This window comes from Diaphorina citri, unplaced genomic scaffold (assembly GCF_000475195.1).
Source record: "Diaphorina citri unplaced genomic scaffold, Diaci psyllid genome assembly version 1.1 scaffold2480, whole genome shotgun sequence".
In the NCBI taxonomy this organism is placed as follows: domain Eukaryota; kingdom Metazoa; phylum Arthropoda; class Insecta; order Hemiptera; family Psyllidae; genus Diaphorina; species Diaphorina citri.
Window position 1 is genome coordinate 17743 of NW_007379901.1, and position 21641 is coordinate 39383.

General features: G+C 41.9%; 1 protein-coding gene across 1 annotated transcript in view; it reads left to right on the forward strand.

Annotated features, from left to right (window-relative positions):
* The window catches only part of LOC103519010 (glycoprotein 3-alpha-L-fucosyltransferase A-like), a 32293-nt gene that overhangs the window by 9757 nt on the left and 895 nt on the right, over positions 1-21641 (forward strand). Inside the window, exons 3-8 of the mRNA XM_026830644.1 lie at positions 9352-9607; positions 9792-10053; positions 10409-10493; positions 10897-11028; positions 20634-20749; positions 21481-21641. Of these exons, the coding sequence (XP_026686445.1) occupies positions 9352-9607; positions 9792-10053; positions 10409-10493; positions 10897-11028; positions 20634-20749; positions 21481-21641 (1012 nt within the window). The remainder of the gene's footprint in view (positions 1-9351; positions 9608-9791; positions 10054-10408; positions 10494-10896; positions 11029-20633; positions 20750-21480) is intronic.

Sequence of the window (21641 nt, forward strand, 5' to 3'; positions counted from 1 at the left end):
AGTTATTCTACTCAAGGGCTTATTGGCACAGTTATTCTACTCAAGGGCTTATTGGCACAGTTATTCTACTCAAGGGCTTATTGGCACAGTTATTCTACTCAAGGGCTTATTGGCACAGTTATTCTACTCAAGGGCTTATTGGCACAGTTATTCTACTCAAGGGCTTATTGGCACAGTTATTCTACTCAAGGGCTTATTGGCACAGTTATTCTACTCAAGGGCTTATTGGCACAGTTATTCTACTCAAGGGCTTATTGGCACAGTTATTCTACTCAAGGGCTTATTGGCACAGTTATTCTACTCAAGGGCTTATTGGCACAGTTATTCTACTCAAGGGCTTATTGGCACAGTTATTCTACTCAAGGGCTTATTGGCACAGTTATTCTACTCAAGGGCTTATTGGCACAGTTATTCTACTCAAGGGCTTATTGGCACAGTTATTCTACTCAAGGGCTTATTGGCACAGTTATTCTACTCAAGGGCTTATTGGCACAGTTATTCTACTCAAGGGCTTATTGGCACAGTTATTCTACTCAAGGGCTTATTGGCACAGTTATTCTACTCAAGGGCTTATTGGCACAGTTATTCTACTCAAGGGCTTATTGGCACAGTTATTCTACTCAAGGGCTTATTGGCACAGTTATTCTACTCAAGGGCTTATTGGCACAGTTATTCTACTCAAGGGCTTATTGGCACAGTTATTCTACTCAAGGGCTTATTGGCACAGTTATTCTACTCAAGGGCTTATTGGCACAGTTATTCTACTCAAGGGCTTATTGGCACAGTTATTCTACTCAAGGGCTTATTGGCACAGTTATTCTACTCAAGGGCTTATTGGCACAGTTATTCTACTCAAGGGCTTATTGGCACAGTTATTCTACTCAAGGGCTTATTGGCACAGTTATTCTACTCAAGGGCTTATTGGCACAGTTATTCTACTCAAGGGCTTATTGGCACAGTTATTCTACTCAAGGGCTTATTGGCACAGTTATTCTACTCAAGGGCTTATTGGCACAGTTATTCTACTCAAGGGCTTATTGGCACAGTTATTCTACTCAAGGGCTTATTGGCACAGTTATTCTACTCAAGGGCTTATTGGCACAGTTATTCTACTCAAGGGCTTATTGGCACAGTTATTCTACTCAAGGGCTTATTGGCACAGTTATTCTACTCAAGGGCTTATTGGCACAGTTATTCTACTCAAGGGCTTATTGGCACAGTTATTCTACTCAAGGGCTTATTGGCACAGTTATTCTACTCAAGGGCTTATTGGCACAGTTATTCTACTCAAGGGCTTATTGGCACAGTTATTCTACTCAAGGGCTTATTGGCACAGTTATTCTACTCAAGGGCTTATTGGCACAGTTATTCTACTCAAGGGCTTATTGGCACAGTTATTCTACTCAAGGGCTTATTGGCACAGTTATTCACTTGCAAAGTGTGGGTACATTGGTGGTGTAGTGGTCAAGGCGCTCGCCTGGTAAACAGGAGGGCGTGGGTTCAATCCCAGCCGAGGTATGGAATTTTATCCTCAATATAATTTGAGAATTTGACCACAATAATAGTAGTAGCCTACTGCTGGAGTAAAGGGACTTTTCAGTCCTATGTGAGCAGTATAAATAAGCACTATTATTATTATTATTATTATTAATGTTGTGATATCCACAAAAGTTGTGAAAAAGCTCTGCTGTACCACAAAGAATTTGAGAGAGAGAGGGAGTAACAAGCTGAGGTGTGTTTTCCATTCGGAAACTGAGACGACCTCCCCCCTCTTCTGAAGTTCATTTCCCTTCCTTCAAATGCCTCATTTACATTCAGCCCCGTCTCCTGCTACTCGTCCTGCCGTATTTACTTCTCTCTTTACTGCTTGAGAAGTGAAGGCAGAAGTTGTGTGTTTATATTCAGCTCACTTCCCTTCCTAAACTACTTCTCCAAGCTGCCCTGGTCACGTAAAACTTTTAAAATCGTACAAAACACACAACGCAAATGATTCGGAGCTGAATGTAAACGCCTTCCTGCCCCTTCACTTCTCCTCGTCATGCCGGTCCTTTGACTCGTGCACAAAAAACCGACAATAAGGGGAGCACAGGGCAGGAGCAGTGGCAGTAGAAGTGGCGAGGCGAGTGAGGTGTTTACATTCTCGTCATGCCCAATTCCCTGCCCACTTTCCTGCTCATTGCCACAGAAGTGAGCTGAATGTAAACGAGGCATAAGGGCAAGGTAAATCTAGATCCTTGATAAATGGCGTGTGCCTGAAGGCATGTGGTGTGTTCCCCTCGACCCATAAATAGTTAGGTAAGGACTAATTGTCTTCTGTGTTCTTGTCATAACTCGACAAAACCGTGAAAACTGCACCACTCGATTCCTTGTCAAAAGATACGGTGGGCACGGTGGGTCCAGTGGTAACGCGCTTGCTTGCCATGCAGAAGGTCCCGGGTTCGAATCCCACCATCGACAAAAATTTGTACTCGTAGTGGTAACGTGCTTGCTTGCCATGCAGAAGGTCCCGGGTTCGAATCCCACCATCGACAAAAATTTGTACTCGTTTTTCGATTGCAAATAATTTACGGGTTACTTTCTGGTTCTCGTGTTGACCCAGCACCTAAATGGGAAGTATTTGTCTTCTTCTCGCCCATCTGATGAGAGGCATACTACGGGATGGGCATGTTAACTCACACCGTAAATGGGAAGTATTGTGTCTCTTCTCGCCCATCTGATGAGAGGCATACTACGGGATGGGCATGCTACGACACAGAATAAATGGGAAGTATTGTGTCTCTTCTCGCCCATCTGATGAGCCACATGCGTCTAATGTAGCAGTTGTTTCATTGCTACGAAATAAAAACGGCGGTGGAACACTCATCTTTAAAAAAAAGAACAAATTTCGAGTGGATTGGAACACATCACGTGCCTTCAGGCACACTCCATTTGTCAAGGGTCTAGGCATTGCCTTGCCCTTGGGATAAATTTAATTTGAATTTTGGCGCCAAAGGGGGACGGGTATGGGTACAGCGGAGAAAATTCAGCCCAAAAAAGACTTTTGCAATTTTAGGGGCCAAACCTCACATTCTTTTCGCTATCAAGTCAGATGACAGGGCCCAGGGTTGAGATTGTTGCTGCGCTTGGCGGAATTTTGACCGCTTTTGGACAGATTTCGACCGTTTTTTTGGCGGTTTTCAGCTATAGCGACAAAACGGTTAGAGATATTGTAAAAGTTAGGGTAAAAGAACACTCAAATAAGCATCATTTAATAGGATAAGGAAAGTCGTGTGATGTTCACACCAGATTTTTTTTTAAATTGGCCCGCGGTCTTTGTCTCATCAGTTTTGTGATCTTTCTCTTATACCTAGCTACAAAAATTAAGTGTGCAGAAACGAGCTTTCGTCAGATAACATTAAAGAGTCCAGCTAACGGGACGCTAATTTTAGTTTCAAAACCTCTCTACTCAATGGGGAATGATCTCCAGTAAAAATCTGGTGTGAAAATCACACGACTTTCCTTATCCTATTGAATAGAATAGAATATACCTTGTTACTTTATCCTGCCCGAATAGGACTGAAAAGTCCCTTTACCCCAGCAGTCTAAACAAGGTCTCGTATATTTGATGGGTTAAAAAATAACACATACAACTAACATGCTTTTTTGGGTTATGCTTATTTGGGTGTTATTCTGCCATAACTTTTACAATATCTCTAACCCCTTAGTTTGTAGAGCTGAAAACCGCCAAAAAGCGGTCAAAATACGGCCAACCGATACTAAAGGAGAAAAAAATCTCGAGTAAAAAGGGAAAACTCACTTCATTCCTTTGTTTACACTAATAGGTTCATTTAGATGACTCACCTAATACTCGTCAATGGTGATAATTGTAGGATATTATTCTATGTCTGCCTTGTCGTTTGAATATTATAGAATAGATTAGTCAGAAACGCGTACATCAGTAATCAGTGTGTTTTTTTTTACTTTCCTTATCCTATAGGAAGGAAAGTAATGTAATCGGGTCAAAATTTCGATGGTCAGATTTTAGTGCCAAAACACGTTTTGAGGTCCCTAGAACCTAAATCCAAAGTTTCAGCCATTGGTCCGTGTGTGTGTCTGTCTGTCTGTAAAAAAAAATATCTCGAGAACGGTAAGGGCTAGCGACTTGAAATTTGGTATGTACATAGATGTCAAACGTGACAAGGATGCAACACGAAACTTTTGGTTAAGATCGGTTCAACGCTTGGCGGTATTTTACCGCTTTTTGGCGGTTTTCGGTGTAATTTAACAATATCTCGGGAACGGTATGAGCTAGAGACTTGAAATTTGGGTTGGCGGCATTTTACCGCTTTTGGGCGGTTTTTGGTGTAATTTAACAATATCTCGGGAACGGTATAAGCTAGAGACTTGAAATTTGGTATGTAGCCGCTTTTTAGCGGTTTTTGGTGTATTTTAACAATATCTCGGGAACGGTATGAGCTAGAGACTTGAAATTTGGTATGTAGTTCACAAATGTGATGTTCGCACCAGATATTTTGTTTTCTAGGGGTTTGATAGAGGGAACTGTAACAGCGGACGTCTTATCTTCCCGAAATCGAAGAGTGGAAGACAGGATCTGGAAGAAAGCCAGCTGTTTCCAGTCAACCTTAACTGTGTAGGATAAAGTTCGTCCCGGGCGGGAATCGAACTCTCGGTAATTATGCAGAAGTCACGTCCATGAAAAAGAAAAGCGCTTTTTTGTTTTTAACCTAACCCTATAATAACACTAATCACTGCTCTAATTGTGAAAACTCCTTCTTGCATTTAACCTAACCCTATAATAACACTGGTCACTGCTTGTTTGTGCCAGTTCCTTTGGTAGCAATATTCCATGGATGCGACTTCTGCACAAGTAGGTACCGAACTCTCGATCTAGGCATTACAAGATAGACGTGTTGTACCTTCCAAGCTAACTTAGGCTGGCTAGAAAAAGTTCGTCCCGAGCTGGAATCGTGAACTCTCGACTCGGGCATTCATTAGATCGGAAGTCGTGTTATACCTTCCAAGCTAACTCAGGCTTGTTATTAAGAGCTCAAATTTTCAAGGTATGTTTATATACCTTACCTAAATATGTGCCCTGAATTTCAAAAGTTTATCTTTAGAGGAATCTGCGGCCCGCGGGCCGCGGGTTGGACAAGCCTGGCCTAGAGTATCTATCGGATGGGGGCGTTTTGGGGCCCCCATTTTTCAACCTCACCCGGTACAAATTATCGACACATTGTAAACACTCTACATTCTGTTGCCTCGATAGATACCTCGTATCAGTATAGGTACAGAAATATAGGTACCATATCAGTACCAAGGTATATAGGTAACTAGTAACTACCTACTTTTCAACACTTGTCATATGGCGAGGGCCCTGGATTTTTTTTTTATCTGGTACCCCCCCCCCCTGTTTGCCCCCCCGTGTATATTGGGAAGATAATGATTCCTCGGTACTGCTGGGCCTGTAACAAAACCCAAGGCAAAATATCAGCGCTTCTCAAAATTGTTGCCACCGCGGCATACTTTTCAAGACTCCATACTCCAATCTTTCCGGGGCACCTGCACATGAATGTTGTACCAGAGTAACGTAAATATTTTTATTTTTCATTTTATTTATTTTTTTTTTCACACCGCGCCGCAAGCCTTTTTTTAAATTGGCCCGCGGTCTTTGTCTCATCAGTTTTGTGATCTTTCTCAGCTTTCTCTTATACCTAGCTACAAAAATTAAGTGTGCAGAAACGAGCTTTCGTCAGATAACATTAAAGGGTTCAGTTAATGGGACGCTAGTTTTGGTTTCAAAACCTCTCTATTCAATGGGGAATGATCTCCAGTAAAAATCTGGTGTGAACATCACACGACTTTCCTTATCCTATTGAATAGAATAGAATAGAATATACCTTGTTTATCCTGTCCGAATAGGACTGACCCAGTAGTCTAAACAAGGTCTCGTATATTTGATGGGTTAAAGAATAATACATACAACTAACATGCTTTTTTGGGTTATGCTTATTTGGGTGTTATTCTGCCATAACTTTTACAATATCTCTAACCCCTTAGTCAGTAGAGCTGAAAACCGCCGAAAAGCGGTCAAAATACGGCCAACCGATACTAAAGGAGAAAAAAATCTCGAGTAAAAAGGGAAAACTCACTTCCATTGTTTACACTAATAGGTTCATTTACATGACTCACCTAATACTCGTCAATGGTGATAATTGTAGGATATTATTCTAAGTCTGCCTTGTCGTTTGAACAGAATAGATTAGTCAGAAACGCGTACAGTAATCAGTCTGTTTTTTTACTTTCCTTATCCTATAGGAAGGAAAGTAATGTAATCGGGTCAAATTTTCGATGGTCAGTTTTTAGTGCCAAAACACGTTTAAACACCCTGTGTGTAGACTCTATATCATTTTCACGGTTTTGCAAGAGACTACGCCGTGCGCGCTACTCAAAGTCGCGCGTCTGAGCTTCTAATATTAGGTTAGACGGACCTAACCGCCTAACTGATTCACTATTCTAAGTAATGTATTTACAGGCAAAAGCGAAAATGTATAAAAGTAGGTACAATCATACCGTAAAGTATAGATAAGTAATGTGAATAGGTACTGACAATACATAGTCACTTACGAGTGTTCGTATTATCAGTATTTATACCTAGGAATGAGTTATAGCTTGGTATTGGTATACATTTGTGTTTAACACCGTGTGAGGGAATTTAATCAGAACCTCCAGGCAAAACGTGTTAGAGCTTCCTTTAGTTTCCCAACCGAGTTCCCAGCACTAGTTCATATTCCTCCTTCAAAGAAATTGGACTTTTTGCCGTTCGGACGCGGGAAAAAATTCATCGGATTGCTGTCCTTATTTAGGGATTAAGCAAACGACGAGAAATGGCACAAACAACGTCGATTTGTATCGTCGGCGTCGCAGGCAAAATACAAACTTCCATAGACAAAGTAAGAAAAAATAATACATACGAGTGAAAGCTTAGTGGACCCAAAAAGTAAACTGAGGACTTTTATGGGGGGAAACCCGATTTTACGGGTTTATGGGCTATGGGGCATTTTTAAGTTAAACACCCTGTGTGTAGACTCTATATTATCATTTTCACGGTTTTGCAAGAGACTACGCCGTGCGCGCTACTCAAAGTCGCGCGTCTGAGCTTCTAATGTTAGGTTAGACGGACCTAACCGCCTAACTGATTCACTATTCTAAGTAATGTATTTACAGGCAAAAGCGAAAATGTACAGGAGTAGGTACAATCATACCGTAAAGTATAGATAAGTAATGTGAATATAAGTACTTATAGGTACTGACAATACATAGTCACATCACATAATTATATACGAGTGTTCGTATTATCAGTATTTATGCCTAGGAATAAGTTATAGGTTGGAGGTTGGTATTGGTACATTTGTGTTTAACACCGTGTGAGGGAATTTAATCAGAACCTCCAAGCAAAACGTGTTAACGAATAACGAGAGCTTCCTTTAGTTTCCCAACCGAGTTCCCAGCACTAGTTTATATATTCCTCCTTCAAAGAAATTGGACTTTTTGCCGTTCCGACGCGGGAAAAAATTCATCGGATTGCTGTCCTTATTAGGGATAAGCAAACGACGAGAAATGGCACAAACAACGTCGATTTGTATCGTCGGCGTCGCAGGCAAAATACAAACTTCCATAGACAAAGTAAGTAAGTTAAACACCCTGTGTGTAGACTCTATAATATCATTTTCATGGTTTTGCAAGAGACTACGCCGTGCGCGCTACTCAAAGTCGCGCGTCTGAGCTTCTAATATTAGGTTAGACAGACCTAACCGCCTAACTGATTCACTATTCTAAGTAATGTATTTACAGGCAAAAGCGAAAATGTATAGGAGTAGGTACAATCATACCGTAAAGTATAGATAAGTAATGTGAATATAAGTACTTATAGGTACTGACAATACATAGTCACATATGTATGAATAGGTACTGACAATACATAGTCACATCACATATATACGAGTGTTCGTATTATCAGTATTTATGCCTAGGAATAAGTTATAGGTTGGAGGTTGGTATTGGCACATTTGTGTTTAACACCGTGTGAGGGAATTTAATCAGAACCTCCAAGCAAAACGTGTTAACGAATAACGAGAGCTTTAGTTTCCCAACCGAGTTCCCAACACTAGTTTGAATTCCTCCTTCAAAGAAATTGGACTTTTTGCCGTTCGGACGCGGGAAAAGATTCATCGGATTACTGTCCTTATTTAGGGACAAGGAAACGACGAGAAATGGCACAAACAACGTCGATTTGTGTCGTCGGCGTCGCAGGCAAAATACAAACTTCCATAGACAAAGTAAGTGACGGTGTTTTGGGTACAATTATTGGTTTTCGTAGTTTTTTTAGGAGGCACAAATCTTCTTTTATTATTATTTTTTTTTCCAAGAGGTTTGATGGATGGAACAGTAACTGCTATGGTCTTATCGTCCCGAAATCGAAGAGAGAAGGATAGGAGAAAGCCAGCCGTTCCGAGAACGAGCATTATCCGTTCAAGATAAAGTCCACCCCAGGAGCAATAATCTCTCTCTCTAATCCTGTTTTGTTTTAGAGTTCTACGTATAACTATAAAATCAGGTAACCAGGAATGTTATTTACCAGTAGGTGGGTACTTAAGATATAGATTAGACTATTAGACAGTGGTTCTCAAACTTTTTTTGGCCGCGGAGCACCAAGCAACTGCTGTAAACAGTACGGAGCACCCCCCCCCAACCCTTTAGCCCCAGGAGCAATAATCTCTCTCTCTCTAATCCTGTTTTGTTTTAGAGTTCTACGTATAACTATAAAACCAGGTAACCAGGAATGTTATTTACCAGTAGGTGGGTACTTAAGATTTGGATTAGACAGTGGTTCTCAAACTTTTTTTGGCCGCGGAGCACCAAGCAACTGCTGTAAACAGTACGGAGCACCCCCCCCCAACCCTTTAAATTGAGAGGCTGACGAAAAGCCCAACCCCGTCTGTACACGGGAAAAGGCGAAGAAAAAAGAAAGAATTGTAGGTATGAGAGTTTTTGTTTTCAACTTCTTTTTATTTTGCAATCACCCTAGTTAGGGCTAATTGAGAGGTTGACGAAAAACGCAGACCCCGTCTGTACACGGGAAAAGGCGAAGAAAAAAGAAAGAATTGTAAGTATGAGAGTTTTTGTTTTCAACTTTTTTTTTATTTTTATTCAAGTGACAATGAAACACAGATCCCCTAATCCATCCTCGTTTCGTTCCCACTCATCAGATCCCCACCACACCTCACCTCACGCCCGTCAACTTTGCATCCGAACTGCTCACTAATCCATCCTCGTTTCGTTCCCACTCATCAGATCCCCACCACACCTCACCTCACGCCCGTCAACTTTGCATCCGAACTGCTCAAAGACCTCACTCATATCTCCAAGTCAGACCCTGGCCCCGTCCAATATATTGACCTGGCGAGTGACTTTGATAACGAACTTGTCGGCGAAGACAGCACGCAGGGCGTTGAAAGACTCAAACACCCTCGATCCCTGCCACAAGACTCGACAAATGACGTAAGCCCGCTCGGACTTTCAAGTTTTTCAACTGATTCGGCTGAAAATGGTGCTGCCAACCGACCCCGTCCAATATATTGACCTGGCGAGTGACTTTGATAACGAACCTGTCGGCGAAGACAGCACGCAGGGCGTTGAAAGACTCAAACACCCCCGATCCCTGCCACAAGACTCGACAAATGACGTAAGACCGCTCGGACTTTCAAGTTTTTCAACTGATTCGGCTGAAAATGGTGCTGCCAGAAGTGGCGTACCTCAAGGATCGACGACAGGTCCAGGGAAGTTTTGGTTCTTCAAAGATGGAACCCTGCGACCAACAAAAACCCGGAGTGCGCATGTTTGGCCGTTCCAGAACCCTGACAGCGATAGGATTGTGGAGCAGCTCATGTATATTCCGGAGACTTACGACCCGAGTCGTGTGAAAACTGTAATGCTGTCTCATTGGAATCTGATGGATATGAATGTCTTCGAAAGCTGCCCTGTCAGCGCTTGCAGGTAAAGACTAATGACTAATGGTGGATTCCACCAATGACTTAACGAGAGATTTCATTAATGGGAGAAAATCCATAATCCAAAAATTAGTTTCTAGTGACCCAAAAAGGAGAAGTTTTTAAAAACTCATGTAAGCCAGCGAACAACCGATTCCTGTATGATTGCAGTGATATCAGTGCCGATTCTTCTATAGTTGCAGTGTGTCACTACAGATTCCTCTATAATTGCAGTGATGTCACTACAAATTCCTCTATAATTGTAGTGATATTACTACCGATTCCTCTTTGATTGCAGTGATATCACTGCCGATTCTTCTATAATTGCAGTGATATCACTACAGATTTCTCTATAATTGCAGGTTGTCCGAAACGAACGTTACGAATGCCGACGCCGTACTGTTCCAAAATTTCGTCAATCTTCCGTCCAAGAACCGTCCAGATCAGGTAAGAGGTAAGACGAAACAAGATTAGACCCTTTTTTTATGTGAGAAGCAGACTGCTAAGGTCACTTCAGGCCCTTATCTAGCGTTATGAATGCAATTTCAATCAGCTGGTCCTCAAATAATTGTCCTCACGAGGACGAGTGCACTTTGAAAACGCCAGCCACCCTTGGTACACTTGTCCTAGACGTCAGGTATCCAAATATCACACTTAAACCGTTGCTTAACTTCAGTGATTTTGTCATCGCTCATCGCTATAGCCAAAGCCGCTACTTCAACATGTGAGATTTGCCGTTCCTATTTCCTATCCTTTTTCCAGGGGTGCAATAGTCCTACATACTAGACTCCGCACACATGAATTTCGTCAGAAAAGACCACCATTTCAATGTAATGTATCCTTCTTCCAGATCTGGATCATCTACGAACTGGAAAGCCCCGTTCACATGGTGCAAATGACTGGCGCCGATCAAGCCAGCCTGGTCGACTGGACCGCCACCTATCGGTGGGATAGCGACATTGTCACCCCGTACGAGAAGTGGGTGTACTATACTAATTATCTTCTGTGTTCTTGTCATAACTCGGCAAAACCATGAAAACTGCACCACTCAATTCCTTGTCTAAAGATACATACGAGTGAAAGCTTAGTGGACCCAAAAAGTCCAAAGAGGACTTTTATGGGGGGAAACCCGATTTTACGGGTTTATTTTAGGCGGCTTTCACACTGAGGTAACACGTCGCAAGTAGCAAGTCGCAAGATGCTACGTAGCATGCATCTTCAAAGACCCAGACCATTATTTCAAATGAAACCTTCCTCACTGAGGATACATGTTGCTACTTGAACCCTGGAAACAAGTAACAGTGTTACTTCAACCGAGTGGGAATCGAACCCGTGACCTAACGCTTACATTAAAGCAGACTTACTTTACCATGGACACTCGTTGCTATGTTGAAAGCCCAGAAGAGTTTAAAGGTGGCGTTCCGATCCTAGCTGCCGAGCTGCCTGGTCGCGCCATAAAGGCAGCGCTGCCCAGTCACTCTGAGAGCAGTGTGGTCGCGCTGCCCATGAGGTTTTCATGTGATTTAAAATAATAGTAATAATTTGTTCGACTGGAAGTTTGTAATGGAAGTCGCGCGACCCGGCAGCTAGGATCGGAACGCCACCTTTAGGTAGTAGAACAGCCGCGCTAGACAGTAATAGTACACAGAAAAAAGACGGAAGAACACGCGAAGACCGAAGGATACGAAAACGAAACGTTACACAGATATTACAATAAAATTAAAAATATGATATACCGAATTTGTCACAAAAACGTTAAAACATTAAAAATCCCTAATTTTCGAACACTTTGTTCATAGTTCGTGGGTAAGGATACGAAAACGGAAAACGAAACGTTACACAGATATTACAACAAAATTAAAAATATATACCGAATTTGTCACCAAAACGTTAAAACATTAAAAATCCCTAATTTTCGAACACTTTGTTCATAGTTCGTGGGTGGCGTTTTCAGCTCGTTGGTGTGCTGGAATGCTTACATTAAAGCAGATGCGTTACTCTCCGAGCTGACTAGGCTGGCTCCATGACCTTCCTTATCTGAAGGACTGAAGTGCTGAATCAGTGTTTTTCTCACATCTTAGGTACGCCCTCTACCCATTTGAAAAATATGCTTAAGCTGAAGGCCAAGACCCCAATTGAGGAGCTGGGTGCAAAAAGGGCAATAAATGAAAATCATCAAACTGAAATATTTAACTTTAAAGTTTTCAATTTTTCATCTAAATCCTTTAATGCTTACATTAAAGCAGATGCGTTACTCTCCGAGCTAACTAGACTGGCTCATGACCTTCCTTATATGAAGTGCTGAATCAGTGGTTTTCTCACATCTTAGGTACGCCCTCTACCCATTTGAAAAATATGCCCAAGCTGAAGGCCAAGACCCCAATTCAGCAACTGCTGAGATATAATGTATATTAGATATATGTATAGGATATAGGATTACTCTTTTGATGTTTTGTGCCTACAGGTAATGACCATCAAATGAAGTTTTTTTTTTATTTATTTAGATACGCCCTGGAGCTAGCCAAGTACATTTCGGTGGATATTTACGGATCGTGTGGTCCTCTGAAATGTCCACGCACGGCAGAGTGTTTCCAACTGCTTGACACCAAATACAAATTCTATCTCTCCTTCGAGAATTCCAACTGTAAGGACTACATCACGGAGAAATAGAAAACACACTTGATGTTATAATAAAGTTTAAAAAAATATTGGAATTTATTTTTAATGCGGTAAGAAAAATGAAACTATGTGGAGTACCTGGAAGCTCTTCGCGGAGCACAGTTTGAGGACCACTGGATTAGAACAATCACAGGTACCTATAGTAGGTACAATACTTTTAGTGGTTTTCATATAATCCGTGATTAATAATTTTATTAGTATACATACATAATAATAATTCGCTCACAATGTAGTTAACCACATTGAGAATTAAGATTGGTCTGCCTCACATTTTGGAAGCGTAGTCGTGTGACTTTTCATAGGGTTGAATCGCGCCAGTAAAAGTCTTCAAGCATAAATGCTTGTCACAAATATCGTTCCTCGCTTATATTAAGGAGCGCGGTAGCGCTCCGCCCCGCCAAGTCAAGAAATTTTGACCGCTTTCAAAATATATACCGGCCACTCACGCTCCTACTAATGACTCTCCGCCATCTAGGTCTGTCAGACAGTTGGAGCATGAATGGCCGATGGCCGGCATAACGCTGTGCCCACACATAGTCTACGGCCGTCGATTAAGGTCAAGGGCAGTGAGAAACTGAAAGCATTTACCGACTTGGGGCAAACCATATCATTCAAGAATAGAATTATCTAACAATGAACTTTCCAGACGTATAACTTTGAGCTGGTAAAAATTCTGGACCCTCAAAACTCAAAAACATTTTTACAAATAGGTAAAAAGCTATTCGATGTTAAAATACGCCTCTTGTCATCCCCACAGACCGCGGCCTCTTCCCCCACCGCACCCGCCCTATGACGGCCTCGAAATCGGAATGGCCCCCCGCGTCTCATTTCGCCGTCTGGCCGTCCTGGCCTCCACCGTAGTTCTCACCGTCATTTTAGTGCATGTCTGTTGGAGGCCGGACGTCTCGCGTTACTATGGAAACGATATCACGACGTCTAACTATGAGACCTCCCTTCCAGCGCCAGCGGTTTGTATTTTACAATTTTAAGTTGGGGGACGTTTTGTCTGGTTGGGGGACTTCAAACAGGGAGTAGATTAGCTTGGTCTGACTTGGGGGGACTTTAAACAGGGAGTATATCAACCTGCATTTTCCCTTGCTAAAGAAATAGCAAAGGTTGAGTGCGAAGGGCATCCACTCGTAAAATTTGTAGCCAAAATCTGACAGACCTCAGTCGGAGCGTGTGTGCCGGAAAAAGGTCTGTCAGACCGTCTGAGACCACGTTCTGACAGTCGTGAGTGGCTGAAGGGATAGACTGAAAATGTGTCACGGACTTAGATTCTTTGTTAATGCTAAATGAGATATGCGCCACAGGCGAAAATTTCAAAATCTCTCAGGTGGAGTGCGACGGAAAAACTCCCATTTTTTGTACAAAATAATAAAATAGGTACCTTGTTACCTACCTACCTACCTACCTAATGGAAAAATCCTGACCAAAAGTTTTACCCTTTTATTAATTTATTACTATCAGTCATGTTTATGCCAGACCAGACAAGTTAGCTTGGAGGGTAGCTAGTTAGCTTGTAACTGCTAAGGTCTTATCGTCCCGAAATCGAAGAGAGAAGGAAGACAGGATAGGAGAAAGCCAGCCGTTCCGAGAACGAGCATTATCACCCATCAGGATGAAATCCGCCCCGGGCGGGAATCGAACCCGCGGCCTAGCGCTTACAAGGCAGACGCACTACCAACTAAGCTAACTAGGCTGGCAAGCCGGTTCTTGAACGAGGGTCCAAACAGTGATGTAAAAAAAAAAAAAGATCGCGAGAAAAAAGGAAAGAAAGTAACTTATATGAAAAATATGTAGAATTAAAATGTCAAATAAAAATTACAATTACAAATTACAATTACAAAAGAAATTTGGATCTTGCAGCCCTACCGGCGCCGTCCACAGTGATGTAACGGGGGGGGAGGAGGGGGGGGGGGGGTGCTCCTCTAATTGAAGCACGTAGTAAAGTGTTATGAGGGCAGTAAGATAAGTAGGAGGAAGCTAAATGTCATAAATGTGAACTTGAGTCTTGACTATAGGTGTCTGTCTTGCTGTCTTACTTTTTGCTATTTTTACACTGATCCACTTTCTTAGAGATTTTCATTGAGCGAAGGAAGTAAGTCCTAAAATTTATTTCAATAATTTTGTTGCAAGCCTTGATATCTTGGAGGGTACCTACTATATAAGTATCTTGGAGGGCAGCGCGAGCTCTGTCGCGGATTCGATTCACGCTCTGGGCAGATTTTCTCCTGAATAGATAAGGTTCGTTCTCGGAACAGCTGGCTTTCTCCTATCCTGTCTTCCTCCTCTTTTCGCTTTCGGGACCTTGTAGCAGTTACAGGTCCCTCAATCAAACTTAAAAAAAAAACAACAAGGGGTTCCTAACTTTGTCAGACAGCCTGTACCTCGAGTTTTTTTTTCAATTAGAACGTAATACAAGGAGATATAAAAGTTATGATTAAAACTTTACTTTTTCATTTTTTCCTCCCCTCAAATCTTCTTCCTCGTTCTCGCCCTTTGCAAGATTCCCTCCTTCTTTCTCATTCTTCTTTTTAGTCTTCCTCTTCTTCCTCCTTCTTCTCCTCCCCCTCCTCCTCAGACTACGAAAAAAAGACGGGGGTAAAAAGACGTAAAACGTTCTAAAACGGTTGCAGTAATAGCTCGCGGATTAAATGTTTCGACTACAGGGGTCTCTTCCGCCCAACCTAATGAATTAATGAGCAACCTGTCTAATATCCACCCAACCTAATGAATACCTAGATCAGTTGCGCTTACTTGGGTGAAGTTTCAAAGTCATAGAGTAGGAAAAATGAGGACCAACGAATTTTTTTTCTTCTACGACTTCTAGATCCCGAGATAAATCGATTTAAAAAAATACCGGTAAATCGTGAACTTTGACGTCACGACATACGCTCCCGTAGGCGAAGACGTCACATCAAATGTCCCGAGCAAAGCTCCCTCGCAGGCAACGCATTAATGTGTTTGTGCGCATACATTTCTGCGCAGTTCTTTCTGCTCCTCCGTTAGCACGCTTGCATAGTGGCGCTACCTAACTGACGGAAAAAACAACTGCGTAAAGTCTGACGTCACAACTCTTTGAACTTTTTCATTAGAACGGCAATCATAAAAATTGAATTTTCGACCTTTTAAAGTTACTTTTTCGGAGTTTTGACCTCAGATTTGGATTTTTCCCAACTTTTCACATAGGAATCGACCATTTATTTATAATTTTTACCCATTTGCAACTGCTCCATTCCCTCTATCAAACCTAACTTGTCAACGCCTGATATCTGGTAAGATATGCAATGTGCGTAGCACATTTCTAACGGTTTCTTTTTAAAAAGGAAAATGCCTACCTACACGTTATCACTTACGTTAGAAGGACGTGTAATATTTTTATTTATAATTTTTACCCATTTGCAACTGCTCTATTCCCTGGATCAAACCTAACTTGTTAACGCCTGATATCTGGTAAGATATGCAATGTGCGTAGCACTTTCCTAACGGTTTCTTTTAAAAAAGGAAAATGCCTACACGTTATCACTTACGTTAGAAGGACGTGTAATATTTGGGATAGAAGATCAGGAGTACCACTCGTCTGGTGATGTCTTGAGAACTCGCAGATCGCTTTGAGGAGACAGTCCCGACCTCCCAGTCCAAATCTGAAAATACAATGAGTGAAAGAAGTGAGTTCGCCAGCCTAGTTAGCTTAGTTGGTAGTGCGTCTGCCTTGTAAGCGCTAGGCCGTGGGTTCGATTCCCGCCCGGGGCGGATTTTATTACCGGGGACACCAGGAACACCCTGTCAGATGTCACCAGGACCCGGGTGTATGACCTGCTCGAGAACCGTCTGACCCGGTATGTAAGGGACATAAATAGGATAGGATAGGTTAGGATTTTTTATTTTATTCTTCAGAACAATTCAATGATTCAATCTCGAGCTCAATAAACTTTGAGCTGAACCCTCCTCGTCTAAAACTTTAGCAGAATTGAGCTCAAGTTTGTGTCGACTGAGGAGTGAACAGCTGAGGTGCTCAGGTCTATGGCAATTAGGTAATTCTTTCATAGATCGTCTTTCTTCTTTGTTATGCGTTGTTTTATTTTGCCCAATCTTTGACAGATTGGTTGTAAACATATCAAAATTATCAGTTACAGTTCCCTCTGTCAAACCTCTTTTTTTTTTTAAAGGAGAAGTGAGTTCCAAGAATTCGAAGAAAATATTATTGTAGAAGATTGTGAAATACATATTATGTAGATCAGATCAGGAATAGATATCCACAAGTTTACTTTCCTCATCCCATAGAAAAGTTGAAAACACCAATAATCCAAATCAAATCATGAATTATTTGTGGTAAAGCAGAGAGCTTCTTCACAACTTTAGTGGGTATCACAGCATTACTAAGTGCCTCTGCACTCTGTGTACCTATTTCTTATAGCGACCAAAAATTGATCATATCTCAGGATCGGTTTAGAGTTTCGCAAAATCCTTTCTTATTGCACACCTATACCCATAAAAGGAATAAGTATTCCTACCAAGTTTCAGCTTTGTAGGTGTTGTGGTTCAGGAGATAGAGCGATCAGATCAGTGTGTGAAATGTGTCATAAAAATAACAGGCGTTCATAAAAATAACAGGCGGTCATAAAAAGCCCTTTTTTTGGAGCTAGGTAACTGTTGAGGTATCATCTCGAGAAAGCAGAGAGAAGGAAGACAGGATAGGAGAGAGACAGCCGTTCCGAGAACGTAACTTATCCGTTCAGGATAAAATCCAGTAGGGAATCAAACCCGCGACCTAGCGCTTATAAGTTACTAGACAGACGAGCTTCCTTCCAGGATAACTAGGCTGGCTGTTCTACAGTTCCCTTATTCTGTCTTGGGTTTTATTACATTCCCAGCAGTACCTACCGAGGAATCCTTATCTTCCCAATACACACGGGCGGAGAGAATAGGACAATCCAAGACTGGAACATGCTCCAAGTACTATCCCAACTGTGCGCCCAGTAAAAATCACTTATTTCCAATTCCAGCCATTCCTGGCGATTTCCTGGCCCATAGAGTTGACGGATGAACAGGAGATGTTGTTCTCGTACTACTTTGAGGCCAACTTCGGCCTGCCTACCAATGTGACCCAGTATTACGATAATTACACCGGGGACACCAGGAACACCCTGTCAGATGTCACCAGGACCCGGGTGTATGACCTGCTGGAGAACCGTCTGACCCGGTATGTAAGGGACATAAATAGGATAGGATAGGTTAGGATTTTTTATTTTATTCTTCAGAACAATTCAATCTCGAGCTCAATAAACTTTGAGCTGAACCCTCCTCGTCTAAAACTTTAGCAGAATTGAGCTCAAGTTTGTGTCGACTGAGGAGTGAACAGCTGAGGTGCTCAGGTCTATGGCAATTAATTCTTTCATAGATCGTCTTTCTTCTTTGTTATGCGTTGTTTTATTTTGCCCAATCTTTGACAGATTGGTTGTAAACATATCAAAAGTAGTCATCATGGAGTCTAAAACTGTTCAACAACGCGTTAGCATAATAAAATTGACACATTATCACTTTTGCGCGAGCATTTTCCTAGATGTAATTGTGTCATTTTCCGTTTTGGTGACGAGAAATGGCCCCCATTTTTATGTGCTTTGACCCCCCTAGACAACTTTCTGTGGGGGTATCTAAAGTCACAAGTTTACAACAACAATCTCACACACACTAAAGCATTGAAAGGTGAAATTGAACGCTGCATATCAACGATATACAGCCTGATTTCCTCAAATTTGTCATCGAAAATTTTGTCAAATGAGAATGTACTATCAAAGTCGAGGATGCTATCGGTCTGATGATTGTTCCATCCAAGATTTCAGAATGTTTACTTCTCAAATGTAAATGTAAATGCAATTTCTTTGTGTTATTATGTCACAACTTTGGTGCTCACTGCAGCATTGTAGGATTTTTCCCAATAAGTATCTACCCATTTGAAAAATATGCTTAAGCTCAAGGCCAAGACCCCATTAATTCAGCAACTGCTGACTTGCTGAGATATAGTGTATATTGGATATTTGTGTATAGGATATAGGATTACTTTTTTGATGTTTTGTGCCTATGGGTAATGACCATCAAATCAAATTTTATCCTTCTTCCAGATCTGGATCATCTACGAACTGGAAAGCCCCGTTCACATGGTGCAAATGACTGGCGCCGATCAAGCCAGCCTGGTGCAAACACCCTCGATCCCTGCCACAAGACTCGACAAATGACGTAAGCCCGCTCGGACTTTCAAGTTTTTCAACTGATTCGGCTGAAAATGGTGCTGCCAGAAGTGGCGTACCTCAAGGCTCGACGACAGGTCCAGGGAAGTTTTGGTTCTTCAAAGATGGAACCGTGCGACCAACAAAAACCCGGAGTGCGCATGTTTGGCCGTTCCAGAACCCTGACAGCGATAGGATTGTGGAGCAGCTCATGTATATTCCGGAGACTTACGACCCGAGTCGTGTGAAAACTGTAATGCTGTCTCATTGGAATCTGATGGATATGAATGTCTTCGAAAGCTGCCCTGTCAGCGCTTGCAGGTAAAGACTAATGGTGGATTCCACCAATGACTTAACGAGAGATTTCATTAATGGGAGAAAATCCATAATCCAAAAATTAGTTTCTAGTGACCCAAAAAGGAGAAGTTTTTAAAAACTCATGTAAGCCAGCGAACAACCGATTCCTGTATGATTGCAGTGATATCAGTGCCGATTCTTCTATAGTTGCAGTGTGTCACTACAGATTCCTCTATAATTGCAGTGATGTCACTACAAATTCCTCTATAATTGCAGTGATGTCACTACAAATTCCTCTATAATTGTAGTGATATTACTACCGATTCCTCTATGATTGCAGTGATATCACTGCCGATTCTTCTATAATTGCAGTGATATCACTACAGATTTCTCTATAATTGCAGAAAAATCCATAATCCAAAAATTAGTTTCTAGTGACCCAAAAAGGAGAAGTTTTTAAAAACTCATGTAAGCCAGCGAACAACCGATTCCTCTATGATTGCAGTGATATCACTGCCGATTCTTCTATAATTGTCAGTGATATCAGTGCCGATTCTTCTATAGTTGCAGTGTGTCACTACAGATTCCTCTATAATTGCAGTGATGTCACTACAAATGCCTCTATAATTGCAGTGATGTCACTACAAATTCCTCTATAATTGTAGTGATATTACTACCGATTCCTCTATGATTGCAGTGATATCACTGCCGATTCTTCTATAATTGCAGTGATATCACTACAGATTTCTCTATAATTGCAGGTTGTCCGAAACGAACGTTACGAATGCCGACGCCGTACTGTTCCAAAATTTCGTCAATCTTCCGTCCAAGAACCGTCCAGATCAGGTAAGAGGTAAGACGAAACAAGATTAGACCCTTTTTTTATGTGAGAAGCAGACTGCTAAGGTCACTTCAGGCCCTTATCTAGCGTTATGAATGCAATTTCAATCAGCTGGTCCTCAAATAATTGTCCTCACGAGGACGAGTGCACTTTGAAAACGCCAGCCACCCTTGGTACACTTGTCCTAGACGTCAGGTATCCAAATATCACACTTAAACCGTTGCTTAACTTCAGTGATTTTGTCATCGCTCATCGCTATAGCCAAAGCCGCTACTTCAACATGTGAGATTTGCCGTTCCTATTTCCTATCCTTTTTCCAGGGGTGCAATAGTCCTACATACTAGACTCCGCACACATGAATTTCGTCAGAAAAGACCACCATTTCAATGTAATGTATCCTTCTTCCAGATCTGGATCATCTACGAACTGGAAAGCCCCGTTCACATGGTGCAAATGACTGGCGCCGATCAAGCCAGCCTGGTCGACTGGACCGCCACCTATCGGTGGGATAGCGACATTGTCACCCCTTACGAGAAGTGGGTGTACTATGACGAGAGGGTCCGAACTAACCCGAACCGAATCAACTATGCCGCCAATAAGACCGGCCAGGTAGCCTGGTTTGTGTCCAACTGTCATGCCTCCAACGAGAGAAGTCAGTGAGTACTAGAAGGACTTGGCCGTTTCGAACGACTCAAAACGATAAATGTAAACAAACTTGGAACTAATTTCGAGTGGATTGGAACACATTACATTCCTTCAGGCACACTCCATTTGTCAAGGGTCTAGGCATTGCCTTGCCCTTGGGATCAATTTAATTTGAATTTTGGCGCCAAAGGCGGCGGGTATGGGTACAGCGGAAAAAATTCAGCCCAAAAAAGACTTTTGCAATTTTAGGGGCCAAACCTCACATTCTTTTCGCTATCAAGTCAGATGACAGGGCCCAGGGTTTATCTGCGTAGGATAAAGTTCGCTCTGAGTGGGAATCGAACCCGTGAACTAACGCTTACATTAAAGCAGATGCGTTACTCTCCAAGCTGACTAGACCCCAAGCTGCCCTGGTCACGTAAAACTTTTAAAATCGTACAAAACACACAACGCAAATGATTCGGAGCTGAATGTAAACGCCTTCCTGTCCCTTCACTTCTCCTCGTCATGCCGGTCCTTTGACTCGTGCACAAAAAACCGACACAGGTACGCCCTCTACCCATTTGAAAAATATGCTTAAGCTCAAGGCCAAGACCCCATTAATTCAGCAACTGCTGACTTGCTGAGATATAATGTATATTGGATATTTGTGTATAGGATATAGGATTACTTTTTTGATGTTTTGTGCCTATGGGTAATGACCATCAAATTAAGTTTTTTTTATTATTATTTATTTATTCAGATACGCCCTGGAGCTAGCCAAGTACATTTCGGTGGACATTTACGGATCGTGTGGTCCTCTGAAATGTCCGCGCACGGCAGAGTGTTTCCAACTGCTTGACACCAAATACAAATTCTATCTCTCCTTCGAGAATTCCAACTGTAAGGACTACATCACGGAGA